Below are 14,950 nucleotides of genomic sequence, written 5' to 3'. Positions count from 1 at the left end.
TCCTTTCTGTGTTTCATCCTCTGCAGTCGTTCTTATGCTGCTCAATGGACAGAATTGATGCATAATGTTCCCAAGATGTTCCAATTCATGGTTCTTGTCTACAGCCAGCTTTTTAAAATAGGTTATGACACACTTGGCCTTCCTTCTGAAGTCCTAGTCGACATTCACAGCAGTAAACTCCTGCAATTTCCCAAGCCAAATAAGAAGTGCATTTGAAAGAAAGAAAGAAAGAAAGAAAGAAAGAAAGAAAGAAAGAAAGAAAGAAAGAAAGAAAGAAAGAAAGAAAGAAAGAAAGAAAGAGCTCTCTCTCTCTCTCTCTCTCTGGAAATGCTGGTTTGGTGCTGTCTACACTTATAATTAAATTTTCCTCAACACTGGGGCTTAACTATCCAAATGCTGACAGCAGGTGTCAATAGCAAATAATTTGCAAATAATCTGCTTCATATGACTCTAGCTGATGGAATGATCCTGCATGCATGCATGAAGCATGCATTCCTTCCTTGCCCTTCTCAGTGGAAGCATTCATTCTCTGCCCTTCTCATACCCCAGTGGAAGTTTACAAAAATCTTCTTGGGAGATTCTGCTAATGAACAAACTATGCTTCCTGCTAACTATATAAACTTAGGAACAAGTACAATGATCCACTTGTGCAAATGAGGCATGAAGAGGCAGAGGTCTCAAGCTTGGCTTACTAGTGACTGACTTATTCCACAAGTCCTCTCCATAGGTTAGATCAGTGGTTTCTAAACTTTTTAGCAACAGGCCCCACCAAAAAAAAAAAAAAAGTTTAACCAGCCACTCAATCCTCTGTGGCTATAATGATGATTGGGCAGCAGTGCTCTCCCCAAGTAGCAGTTTTTCTTAACCTTTGAATCTACGCTGCCAGTTTTGCAAACCACCAAAAATTGGGTTATGACCCACAGTTTGGGAACCTCTGCACTAGATGGACGTGGAGGTGGGTGGGGAAGAAAGGGTCAATCTTTCTTTCTTCTCTAGGCCAAAGGGAGCACCAGAATGACACTGGTGCTTCTTCATTTTGCAAAGGTCCCACTCAACTTGAGACAAGACCCGTTCCCAGAGGGAATAAAAGGTTGAGCCAGGCCCTCCAGAACTTGCTCAGAGAAACCTCATGTGTGCTTGTGTATGGAACTGCCAAGGGTTCTTCCTTTACCCTGGACAGCTGGGGGTGGAAGAGACAAGGGGAAGCATTCCCTCTGTGGCTTCCCTCCAACCAACCACTTATCTTTGTTGACATCATCAGAGGCTGTGTGAGCCTTGCATGGGAGTTCCCCCTCCAGACAATTATGGAATGGCGTAAATTCCAGTGCTTGCTTCGAGGGATTCTTGTCCAATACATTCCCATCCACTTTTTGATAACTTCACTTTGTACTACTATTGCAATTTTGGACTGCATTATTTGAACTGTCTTGAATACTCACCGCAGTAGACTAAACAGGCCCAGCATAGCCATGGCACAAATGCTATGGAGGCCTTAGAACTCCTTGTGATCCTGAATAGTTCTGATAATGGGTATTTTTCTATTTTCATAGAACTGAACTGGAATGACTCCCATGAGGAGTCATGGAAAATGCTACAAGCAAAATGCATACGAATCCTGCAGGGATTTTGCAAGATGGGATACCATAGTTTTATGTTCATTCATCAATTCTAGCCATTTGAAATAATTCGGTAGAGCAAGAACAGAACATGGGTTTATAGCAGTTAGGCCATACTGCCTAATGAGCTACTATGCTATCTTTACTTATCAGGATTCACAGCTAAACCAGTAAGTAGCATAAGAAAATCAGCAAAAAGTCTGGCATTGAACTATCCATGGACTACCCTATGGCACTCATATGGTTCCTTTCCTGAGATCCTGAGACACCTGAAGCCGACCCATCAGGTCATTCTTCCACTGCCACTAAGCCCTCAGTTATCAGTACCCCATTCTCTGTAAGGGCACAAGAAATTAGGGACACTCCCTTCTAGGTTCTCAGCCCCTGAATCTGGTTTACTCTCTCTTCTCCAAGTGCTCAGAACTTAGGGCCGAACTGAAGCAGAGACAATGCAGCTCTTTCTAATGTAACTGGGTTTATTTACAAACATCACTTGCTACAACATTCTTCTCAAACAACTCAGGCAATGTGATTTGCAGTGATACAGTTCAGTGATTTTAGCTCAGTGATTCAGCTCCAACTCCAGCTTCTGATATGGAATGGTTAGGACTTTGGGGTTGCTTAGTACCTCTCCGCTTCAGTAGGCCATTTAGGAGGGAATGTCAAACTCTTCTCACCTTTTTTTTTTTTTTAAACAAATGGTTTTATAGGCAAACCTGCAGTTTGAATTCTAACAAACTTTGCCCAAATGGAAAAGGAAACAGTTTTTAACGTCTGCTCTTGACAATCCCATTCAGCTTAATGAGACTGATTTTTGAGTAGACCCATACAGATCTGCACTATACAGGTGAACGTTGCTTAGTGACATTCTGATCAACAGTGCAATGGTCCATCGCTGATCCTAGAGCTTCCCTAGCTTCTGGAGGCTTTTCTACGCCCTGCAGAGGCCGCATGCATCCACCCATGGCCTCGGCAGGTCTCAGAATGCCCAGGGAAGTCCCTGGCAGGCTTCCTTATAAGGTGAAAAACAATACATCCAGTTTTCTTCCAATTTTTTGGCCAATTTGAGCCCCACAGAGGTCGCAGGCAGGCTCAGAAAAGCCTCCAGGGGCAAGTGAGCACAGCTTCCCTTGACTTCAGAGGCTTCACACAGGAGTCATTGTTTAATGATGGCGTCACTTAATGATGGGGATGTGAGAATGCATCCCACCATTAAGCGATGCACATCTGTAAAAGGATGAGCCCTTTGCCTGCTGCAGAACTCTTAGGCTACAGGCTCATGTCGGGAGAGATATTTGGCAGCCCTGTGAGCAATATTGGTTAATATGCTCAATGTAATTTGAAGGAGAGACAACTAATAAAAGTCTGGACACACTTTTGTTGAAAAGTCATTTTGCCTATCATATTTATTCTATAAAAAGTCATTCTGTTCTTTTCAATTTGGAACTGAAAAGGTCTATTTGATACTTTTATTTTAGTTCATGCAACATTCCTGGGTGCATTAATAACAGTGATTGATTTAAAGGTATTGCAAACAGGCTGAAACTACAGCTGGTGCAAATGGATTAATCAAAGAAGTGGAGAAAAAAACTCTAATTTAGAGAGTACATCATGTTTGTTTTGGAACGGAAGCTAATTATTTTTATGGAAACAGACAGGAAGTACCCCAGAAGAACCGACTGAGGGTCCAATATGAATTTACATATCGTTGTGTAGGAAAGGATTATGTTTACCTTCCTATGAAATGACAGGCATTTCAAAACACAAATCTCATAACTTTTTGTGGTGATGATTAAACGGAGGAGCATCTCTCTGAACATTTTCCTCCCAACCCTAGTTTTGGAGGCTGACTTTGACATTACCATTATATTAAACATGAAAAGAGAATCAAACTAAAATATTGTGTTCAAATAATGATTTTTATTTCAATTATATAAATGGATGTTAAGTTGGGGTGGGCAAGTTGCCCCTGACTAAGTTTGTACTGGGCTTGAGATACAATCTGTTTTCAAAATAGTTTGAAATGAACCCATTCTGAAGATCAAGACTGCAATCCTATAATACCCTTTACAACTGAACATAATAGGACTTACTTCTGAGTAGACCTTTATAGTACTGCACTGTGATTCTCCATGTCCCAACTCCCATCATGAGCCTTCACCCATCTTCCCTGTCCAAAACATACCTGCTAGAGGTACCACAATTATGCTGGCTTGTGGTAACACCCACCTTTGTCCATTAGATTCTAGATGCTGCAAGTCAGTATTGGTTGGCAACCTTCAGTCTCGAAAGACTATGGTATAAGCCTACAGCACCCGGTATTCCCAGGCAGTCTCCCATCCAAGTACTAACCAGGCCTGACTTTGCTTAGCTGCCAAGATCAGACATGTGCAGGGTAACAGTTGCTACACCAAATCCATTGAAAATGTAGTTCTTGTAGGTCCTGGACCCTGCCCCCTCCATCCCACAGAAGGGTCTTGGACCTAACAGAGACCCCATACTAAGCCCTCCTGAATGCTCCCAGGTAAGTATGGGGAAAAGCAGAATTCATAGAGACTGTTCATGGGAGGAGGAAGCATTTAGGAGAATTCCGAATCAACTGGCCCCACACCCTGACAACAATGCCAGTGGGTCATGCTCCCTGTCTGCCATACAGTTGCATTTGTGAGCAAGGGGGATGCACCAGGTGATCTGGGGACAAGATCAGCAAGAGCATCAGAAGACAAGGTCAGAAGGCACTATCCCATTTACTCATTCAGCAAATGCAGGGAGAATTACATGAGAAGAGAACTAAGTGTCCATTATTACAACTGCTACATGACTTTTGGTTTATTTAAACCAGTGGTTCCCAATCTTTGTTGGGATGCTTCTCCCTTAAGGACTGGGGACTGCACTACAGTAGCAGTGGTGACAGCAAACTCAGAAGTGCCGTACTATGGCAATATGGGTCCATTGGTTGAGTCATTACCCTCCTTAAGGGGGTAGCATCTAAACTAAAAACGTGCACACATGCCCTGGGGGATTGTAACCCTGAGACTGGGAACCACTGATTTAAACAAAGTGAGTCACAACAGTTTCTGCATGAAGTTTTTTGCAAAATGGAGGAGGCAGGAGGTCTGGTCTAGAGGGTAGAGCCTCCATTTGCCTGAAGATAACATCCACAAGGTCGCCAGTTTGAGGCCACCGGCGCTGTGCGACCTTGAAGCAGCTGACAAACTGAGCCGAGTTATTCCATCTGCTCTGAGCGTGGGAGGATGGAGGCCAGAATGTGAAGCCAGATCAGAAAGAATCTGAATGTTGTGGTTCTTGGAAGATAGAACCTTCTTTCAATTGTAACCTTCTTTCAATCGTGAAAATCCCTATGGGGATTTAAATAGCCTGCCTATGTAAACCACCTTGAATAAAGTCTTGAATGAAGACCAAGAAAGACGGTATATAAATACCTGTATTATTATTAAAATGGCAAATACATACAGATCCTGAGTCCTTTTGAGATCCACCGCCTTTCAAAATATTCCTGTGTCCCCTTACATGGAAAAACTCTGTATCCTCACTTCATCATACAATCAGATAGACATTCCTCCTTTGATGACACCTTCACTGGTTCTCTTTGTGGTCAAATAATTTGCCCTGAGCAATCGAGATCTTCAGATTTGGCTCAGACAATTTGAAATGTTTGCAAAGAAAAAAAACTGCAATATTTTCTGGATTCAACATTCTTTCGGGGGGGGAGGGGCAAGCATTCCTGATTCATACTAGTGGGCCAATTTCAACTAATAGGGCTTCATAAAGAGAAAAGCTTAATCAATCTGTGTCATTCACCAGATGCTGTGACATTACATGCACAACAAGCCATTAATTAAATTAATGTATGCATGAGAAACAGTCAGGATAGGCAATTATCCTTATGAGTAAATGTGTTTCTGCAAACTGATAGACAAATGAGGTGAATTTTAAATTCAATTACAATGCACAATTTCTGAGCTGCTGGTGTGACATTCTTCAAGCTTGTTGGCCTTTTTAACAACCAGTGGCCTTGGATTTTATTATAATTACTGTCAGAGACCTGCATGCTTTTGACAGGCATAGCCTCTCTTCATTCCACAGGCAGCTCTACTCCTCTCCATGAGAGCAGGACAAAAAGGGGAAAATCTCATCCCCCAGTTAGACTTTGGAAGAGCTACAGGGAAGAAAGATGGGGAGATTTTAACCACCACTTCCAGGGCCTTTCTCCATTCCACAGTGAATAATCTCGCAACAGCCACTGTTATTAGTGCCTACTCGTGTCTAACAAACAAAAACAAAATTATCAGTAAGGCAAAAGCCAAAGTAAAGAGGCAAAAGATAAAACTGGATGGCCTTTTATCATTTTAATAAAGTCATGATGTGCACAACAATTATTCTTGTGTTCTTTAGAGTACTCAGGGTTAATTTGGTTACATAAAAATCAGAGAATTTATGCTGCAAGTTATCTATAGAGACAGAAAACTACTTTAAATAAATAGAACCATATGCCAGCTCAAACAGATGAAAACCAGTAATTTCATGGGACACTTTTCAGAGCTGAGATGTTCAAGGGAAGCAAAAAAGGTTTATTATTTTCTTTAACTTGTCAACTTGAAGGTTAAACAAAAGTCAAGTTCTACAAAACAATGGAAGCAAAAGTGAATCCACAACATCATGTGGTACGCAAACATGGCTGGATGATGCTATTTTATCTAACAACAAGAGGGAGACATCAGGTATTTGGATGTCAAATAGACTCAAACTACCTAAAACAGTGGTCCCCAAACTCCTACAGGGGGGTTGGGAACCAGGTAAGTATTTGTGTGGGCAGGGACAGAGGCAGACAGGGGGGGCAGCAATAGTGCCACAGCGATCGTAGCGCTGCTGCTACTAAGAGACTTATTTCTTACCTTGGGGGCAGAATTGGTCTCCTGCAGAGTCCTGGAGGCTTGCAGACCCCCCCCCCCATGTCCGTCCTCGAGGTTTCTGCAAACAATCCTTATCACTGATCAGCAGCTACTTCAGTTTTTGGAAGTACTTTGGACTTGGCAGGAGATCCCATAAACGCCTTGTCAATGGCAATGCTGTGATCTCTGGAGCAGGGCCACTCCCCTTAAGGTGGAATGCCCTGCTTTCGGTTTCCTGGTGGGTTGCGATCCACCAGTTTGGAAACCACTGAACTAAATGTTTAGGAAAAGCACCATTGCTGTTACATAGTAACTTTAGAGTTGAATATTTATTTGGAGTTCTATAATTCCACCTGAATCTCAAATGCATATATGATGCTCATGGAATAATTGATGAGAAAATTATAAATCCTGTGCACCTTGTGAAGGGCATGCATACAGAAAATTCAGTTTGCTCCGGCATTGGTCCCTTCTTTAAAATACTCAGAGCACAATCCTAAGGTTCTCTTTGGCTGGCGTAGCAGCTGCATAAAAACATAAGAGGAGCCCCGCTGGATCATGCCAAGGGCCTATCTAGCCCAGCTTCCGGTATCTCACAGTGGCCCACCGAATGCTTCAGAGAGCACAAAAGACAGCAAGATACAACCTGCTTCCTGGTGCCCTCCCCTGCATCTGGCATTCCGAGGTAGTCCATTTCTAAAATCAGGCTGCGCCAGCCCAGAGAGTTGCAAACGTGCCGTAAGGCACATCTACAGTGACTCAAGAGTCACCCCACTGAGGCTGCATCCCAACCCAGGGCCACTGGTAGAGAGGTAAGATATGCATTGATCCATGCAGGGGCATGGGGAGGGTGGCTGGCAGGTGGGGAGAGGGAGTTTCTAGGGGAGAGGGCATATTCGGCCCAGGAAAAGGGTGGAATAGGTAGAGGTCTTCTCCGCTATATCCTAATCCCCTCCTGGGCCAGTCAGCTTTACACTAGGTTGCTTGGACTTCTGCCAGCTATATAGCTGGTGGAGATCCAAGTAGCCCCATAGGGCTGGATGGGACATTACTCAGAGTAAAGGGAGAAATATTCCCTTACCCTGAGATCTCCAGCTGCCTCCTAACCTGTGCTGGATATGTATGCAGGTTAGGACTGGGCTGCCAGAAGTAACATCTAAGAAAGGGTCAAGTCTCATGTTCCATAATTTTGCAGGGGCACATGCTAAATTTTACAAATATATGTCTGTCACAGTTGACTGTACATTATTTTGGTCTCTGGTGTTCCTATCTGGGTACAAAATGCAGTGAATGGACTCTGCTGAGAGCCCAATCCTATGGATATCTACTCAGAAGTAAGTTCCACTATAGGTGTACTCCCAGGGAAGTGTGGATAGGATTGCAGCACCAGGTTTAGAACAGGAAAATTCAAGCACTTTCATAAATCACACATTGATTCACCATTTCCCCGGATGTTACATAGAAATGAATTGGCTAGTTTGGCTGGAGGGTTCAGATGGATTCCAGCATAAATGGAATAATGCACTGTGTGGAAGAGGACAACTGGCACAGAGCTCCCGAATGGCACCCTTTCCTTATCTAGCTGAGATCATTCACCTAGCACCACAGCTCCTCCTTTCTGTGGAGTACTGCTTAGGTGCCTTGTTACCCCCTTTTAACCTCAGCATAAGTGGCTGCTGACAACTTATCTGACAAGGAAAAGAAGAAAAAAAAAGGCAGAAGCAACTGGAGATGCAGACAGAGCACCTAGAAGTGGGAGGGACATATCATCCAATGGAAGGAGGAGCTGGGCTCTTGAAGGCCTGTGAATGTTCTAGAGGAGAGAGGAACAGAAGTTTGGACAAGCACAGAACCCCACCTAACAAAGAAGAGAGTAGAAAATCTGCATGCTGGAGAGGCAATGAAGCTTGGTCTCTAGTGCAAATTCAGAGCCAGTTCTAGCTTTTACTTTAATGAACTCTTTGTCGGTGCTTTGTGAACCCCCAGCTTTGTCATTATTGATTGCTTTCTGCTGGGCAAAATGTGAGTGGCATCATTGATTTTCATTATTAAAAGCTAGGCAGCTAAAGGACTCAGCAAAGGCTATACTCCTGGACTCTGAAATTCACATGGAGCCGCAAAGCATTACGAGCCTCACTCAATTCTGTAGTCCGCGATTTCCATGTTCTGGTCTCTTTGTGATCTGAGAGCCAACTGGTCCACACTGAAGTTTCCAAACAGCCTTCGTTTCATTGGTTCATCTACAGGTATAATATTTTTGTGCTCTTTTGTTGCATTTCATGTCAGTTCAGATGATACTCCAATCACCAGACTGGTTACATATGATAAATGGCAAGCACACTCACAATGTGCACACTTCCCAGGCCCACCCATTACTTCTGGGTGGCTTTCTTTAATGGCAAAGGGAAAGGGTTATTGGAGCCATCAGCCAGACATGCTGAAAAGTATACTTTAAATGTTTTGGAAGAACTGTGTCATCTCGCTGCCCCCCCCCCCCAACAATTATTGAAAGAACTCCAAACTCTCCCAAAAAGAAGGGGAAGGACTGGGACATGTGTGCATTTGACAGCATATACTTTCATTATATGGGGCCAGCTGGATGATGAGAATATTGTCTAAATTAACCCTATATTCAAATATTTCATTGCGTAAAAGGTGTTTACTAAATCTCTTTGCTTTCTATAGGAATTTTCCTTATTTTACGCTATTTTAAAATTCACCACATTTTAATGAAAAAAAAAACTCGTTTTTCATCTTGTCCCTTAGTTTTTGTTTCAGTTTGGCCATTTAGTCATATCTGTCATTTGAGTAAGGGCTCAGTCCTATCCATACCTACTCAGAAGTAAGTCCCATTGAGTTCAATGGGGCTCACTCCCAGGAGAGCATGCAAAGGTTTGCAGCCTCAGTGTATTGGCAACCTTCAGTCTCGAAAGACTATGGTATCGCGCTCTGAATGGTGGTTCTGGCACAGCGTCTAGTGTGGCTGAAAAGGCCAATCCGGGAGTGACAATCCCTTCCACACCGGGAGCAAGTGCAGTCTGTCCCTGGTCTGTCTCCCTGACTATGGGCCTTACTGGCTGGGGACTGCCCAGCTTAAGGCGGGCGGTAGCTGCCCAATGAGATGCAATGATCTCTCCCACTGTCGGAAGCAGCCCCTGGCGTCATGCTCTACGCCAATCGAGCAAAGACTTATAACCGGTAAACTGCTGCTTCCCGTGTTGTGCCGACGCCGTATGGCGAAGTTGGAGTGTCCTCTCCAGTGCGCGAAGCCTGGGTAAAGAAGGTATGGAGGATAGGCTGTTACCCATGCAGCAAATCCCCCCTCTCCACGCCGCTGGAATGGTCCAATGGAAAGGCAGAAGCCAATACGGTTGGTTCCAGCAGCGTCGCAGGAGTTGCCAGAACGTGACTGTGTTCAGCCATGAACTGCCTAAGGGACTCCGGCTCCTGATTTTGCCTCGAGGTTGACTCCTGAAGCCTTTTCCAGAACTGGATGTAGCCACAAGGCAGTGGAGGTTTGAGGTCAGAGTTTCCTTCTCTTAGATGAGCTGCCTTCCTAGGCTGACGAGTCCCATCTACCCGGTGGCTGTTTAGTCGCCTCTTACGACAAGTACAGCCAAACTGAGGGCCTATTCTTAGCCCCAGCCCCCAGGGACAATGCCCCAGGGACATTGCAGCCTCAATGCCTTTTATAAAAGACATTACTACTGCTCAAAATCATCTGACAACCTAAATCAAGACCCACAAATACATTCAAGTAGTACACTGAAGGTATACATAGGTGTGCACCTCTGAACAACCTTCCGCTTAACAACGGACCGCATATACAACTGTCGTCAAAGCACAATGAAGAGGCTCTTAATGAGGCAGTCAGGTCTCCCATAGCTTGCTGCAGAGTGTCTGTTTACACAACAAATAGGCTCTTGATGCAAAGAAGAGACGATCTATCTCCAATAGCCTGTAAAGCCTGCTAGCGTCTGGAAGGAAGCGTGTATTTACAGAATAAAGGCACTAGAATGGGTTGAATGTTCACTTAATGACCTAATCACATAACAACAGGGATAAGCGAACATATTCCCATCATTAAGTGATGCACACCTGTACATGTATTTGAGCTCTGGCAACCACAGTGGAGGTAGGAAATATCTAGTAACCAGAATCAATCGTTATCATGGGGTGTGTGTGTGTGTGTGTGTGTGTGTGTGTGTGTGTGTGGAAGAAATAAACAAAGGCTAGAGAAGGGGCAGGCACTTAGAACCAGTTCTTGCTTCTGATAACCACAGATAGAGAGTCTGCATGTCTGTGAATAAAAAATGGGCCATATCATGCAATTCAGTCCTACCTGTGATTGTCCAATGCATAACTGAAATATGAAAGTCCCTTATACTGTAAGCCACTCAATTGAGACCATTACTATTTGATATGATGGACAGGGTATTTGGTGTGATGGACAGCAGTTTTCCACAGTCACTGCTCTTGCCCAGGCCTGTTGCTGAAGTTCCTATAGTTCCTATAGTTCAAGATGCCAGGGTTTTAACCTGGGGCACTGTGCATGGAAAGCATGTGGTTTCCATCACTGACCTGTGAAAACTCCTAATAATGATAGTGCCTTTATGAAGCCAGAAAGCACGTAGGGGTCCCAAAGGACTCCTCGAGCACCTTGCACTCATGGTCAGAACAGTCGTAGATAATCAACCAACCCTAAACTGTACATTAACCATTCAGGAAGTTGCATGAGTCATGTACCAAGCTACTCATCTAACCATCTCTGAGAGAAGCAATCTTCACTAACTCAGGACACATTAGAGGGTATGTAAGACATTCACAGCGATTCCAGATCTGAACATGACCTTGGAGTAAACTGCAGGAATTCGTTCTATCAATGAAAATGCATAACAGAGTTTGACATGCTAGATTTTTTTCCAAAAGATTTATAAAGAAAAGAAAACAACATTCCACTATTTGCTCTTTTATCACAGCACACTGAATGCCCTTTACTTTTCTTATACTGCAATGCACATGTTGCTAGAACACTATTTGTGTGTTGTGTGCGGTCAAGTTCGTAAACCATTTCTGCTTTTAGCTTAGTTCTTGGAAGCAAGTAACTTTTTTGAATTTTATCTGGCCATATAAAAAGAACTTTAGCAGTAGAACCCAAAAGAACCTAAGCAGTAAAGTGCTTATCCAAGCGAACCCTACCTTTTTGTCATGGTTGTATTTGTTGAAAATTTCCTGTGCTCTTTCTTCACCACCATCGGTAAACAACATTATTATCTTGTTGCAATTAGCTCTGAAGATACTGTGGCTGTGCTGGAAGACAGACAGAAAGGCACATTCTGGTTATAGCTCATCGAAATAATACTGGCTTTCAGGCATATAATTCTGGTTTTCTCCAAGAGGCTTTTCTACATGTTGCACAGCAATGGCTGTCCCCTCAAATAAAAGGAATGAGTGTGCATTTTTCCCTCCTCCGATGGTTTCCACATGCATTCTTCAATGGTTCTATCGACAGCAGCAAGACAGGTTAGATGGTTTGAGCTTTCCCTATGTAATAATAGTCTCAGCATTCATATTGCATATATTGGCCTCCATATGCAGGGCAGTGAAGAAGCCCATTCTGGAAAGCTAATAGGAAAAAGAAAGGAGCATTTGTTGTTCAAAGACTCTCATCAACAGGTATTCGGACATAAAACTGAATCAGAAAAATAGACAATTTCCTGGAAATCAGAAACTGGTCCCCATCTTCATCACAAAGAGTCAAGCTAGATGAGTCATGAACACATATGGAGTACTTTTGGGGGTTTCTGCTTTTAAAATGCCTAGTGCACTATAAAGCTTTAGTACTTCAACCTGTTGAAGTTAGGATCCTGACTGTGCTATTTGCATGTGCTATTCTTAATTGGGGAAAAAGTTTCCAGTGGCTTTCAATGGAAGCTGAAGGAGGGCAAGACCAGTAGAGCTCGGTTCCATCGGATCCTAAGGTCCGTGTTGGGCCACATGGCTGCCGCAGAATCGAGTAGCCCCATTGCGGGGCTACTTTCCTTACCTAGGGGAAGGGGACGAACATTCCCTTCCCTCGAGGTGCTGCCGGTGCTTGCCTGGTTGTGCTTAGGACACCACAGCAGTCATTTTCTGTGCAGCTTCAGCCTCATGCACCAGGCAGCTCAGGACTGGATTCCAATTTACTGTGGAAGCTACTATTAACCACTAATAGGTTTACTGAAATAATGCTTAATACCCAGATGTGAACTTCCACCCCAATGTATACCAAAATTATTTAAGACTATCCATCTAACCAAACCTTACCAAATAAAAGTGAATAAAGTCCAAACGTAATATGAATAATAGCAGTAGTACAATTTTGATTCAGAAATAAAAAATGCATGTAGGAATAAAAAATGCATGGAATTCCAACATGTAATATATTGCTCTGGAGGACTGATATTATGAAAGGTGGAAAAGCTGCTTCATAAATATTTTAGATCAGCTACCAGCAATGTTGCTTTGATATAAATTCTAGTGACATCATTCAAGAACCATACGCATATAGGTGATGAGGGGCAAATATTCAGTGCAGGTAGGATCTGGAACAATTACTGCAATTTGAAACAGGCTTCTCATTTGAGTAAGGAAATGCATTTTACACTTAGTTTAATGGAAGAAAACCCTGTCTATTCATACTCATATGTTCCAGATTCAATTATGAAAAGTTTAACCATATAGTGAAAGTACCTTAATACAGAGTCTTATAAAGTGATGACAGAGTGGTCCAGATCTGCTCTGAGCTCATTCATCCTGGTATTTGATTGCTGGCACTCCTGCTGAATATGCTCCTATTACTGTACGGTTTGCACTTGATCAGCAATAATTCAGGGCCCAATCCTAAACTTTGCGTGCCAGCTCACTGCCAGTGTTAACTTAGTGCTGGGCTAGTGCTAGTGGACGTTGGAGCTCCGCTGCTCGGCAGTCACACGGACTCTTGGCTTGCCTGTTCCAGCGCAGGATAGGATTGTGCCCTAAATCTTATAATTTAATTATATTAATGTGAATAACAGGGATGTGCTGGAGCCAACCCACCAAAGTCTCACGAAGCCTGTTGTTTGTGCCACTTTGAATGTGGCTCCAGGGTGCCGTGGAAGCCACAAAATAAAAAGTAAGCAAGCACACAGAAATACATAGCAGACAGGCTACAGGGCAATTTACTCGAGTGTAGATTCTCAAGTGATAGAGTTAAAACTCATTTCCAAGAAAAACACACCAGTTTCAGTTTAAAAAACACGTAACTCGAGTGTATATGAGTCGCAAAAAACACGTTTTTGTGACTTGAGTCTCAGTCATTTGAGTCTCAGCCCATCCCTGGTGAATTAAAATTAAGACCAGATGACCATTATTTTGACAGTACCCATTTGTACTGTAATTGTTTTGGCCCAGTGGACATCAAGAGTTGTACTTATTTCCACAGGCAAGTCTCTGGAATTACACTAGTTCCTCGAGTTATGAATTGCTGCATTGGTGCAGTCATGTAGGCACAGTATACCCTTCAGTTGTGCTTTTGTGCAGGTGCAATAGCACTGGACCAGAAAGAACTAGATGTTTTGAGTCTGACTTAAGTTCAGACTCCTGGAACTTTAACCTGCACTTAAGTTACAGCTCAATGCACAGCAGCACTGGGCTCAGGGCCTCTGTGCCAGCTCCCGAGTGTTGGCAAAACTGCCTTACAATGACAACACAGAAATTGGCTGGACTAGTGCGGAGGCCCGCACTGGTTTAGAAAAGGCTGTTGAGGGATCCAGACCCTGCGCCGGCCTGTTGGGGTAAGTTTGTGTCAAGTGGCAAAGGGTGTGGGAGATGGTGGCAGAAGGGAGTTCCGGGGGTTTTTAGTTGGGAAAGGGCAGAATGGGAGGCAGATAGAGCACGGGAGGGGGGCAGGTTTGGCCCTGGTGGCACAGGCCGCATCCTAACCCCCACTCCCAGCTCAGGCAGACTTACACAGGCTGCTCGCATTAGCACCAGCTAAATAGCTGACACAGATCTGAGTGGGTGACTGGGGCTCAACATGGGGTAAAGGGAAAAATATCCCTTTACCCTGAGGTGACCTCCAGCCTGCACCTAACCTGCTCTGGATACAGTGCAGGCCATTGTGGCCTGCCTGTTCCAGCACAGGTTAGGATTGAGCTATGAAGGACTTAGTGTAGAAGTTTTTCTTAGATGAAGCAGAATTTGAACATGAGGCTTGAAATGCTACAGTCCAGAGAAAGTTTTCCTTCTTGGTTCTGTTGAATGAACTGTTCCTAAGTATTTGGTATTCAAAAAGACAAGTGTCATTGAAAAGATGGTGGAAATGAAAAAAGTTTTACATTTTTTAACAATTATAAATAGAACTTAACACTTTCATATACTTTTATGTCAATACAGCTTTTC

General features: G+C 43.5%; 1 protein-coding gene across 5 annotated transcripts in view; it reads right to left on the bottom strand.

Annotated features, from left to right (window-relative positions):
- CACNA2D1 (calcium voltage-gated channel auxiliary subunit alpha2delta 1) overlaps positions 1-14,950 on the bottom strand; it is a 472,859-nt gene that overhangs the window by 85,862 nt on the left and 372,047 nt on the right. For all 5 annotated transcript variants that reach the window (XM_066634567.1, XM_066634568.1, XM_066634570.1 and 2 more), the window contains exon 12: positions 11,729-11,839. In XM_066634567.1, the coding sequence (XP_066490664.1) occupies positions 11,729-11,839 (111 nt within the window). The remainder of the gene's footprint in view (positions 1-11,728; positions 11,840-14,950) is intronic.

Source organism: Tiliqua scincoides, chromosome 7 (assembly GCF_035046505.1).
Source record: "Tiliqua scincoides isolate rTilSci1 chromosome 7, rTilSci1.hap2, whole genome shotgun sequence".
In the NCBI taxonomy this organism is placed as follows: domain Eukaryota; kingdom Metazoa; phylum Chordata; class Lepidosauria; order Squamata; family Scincidae; genus Tiliqua; species Tiliqua scincoides.
This window is presented reverse-complemented; position numbering and strand designations above follow the sequence as displayed.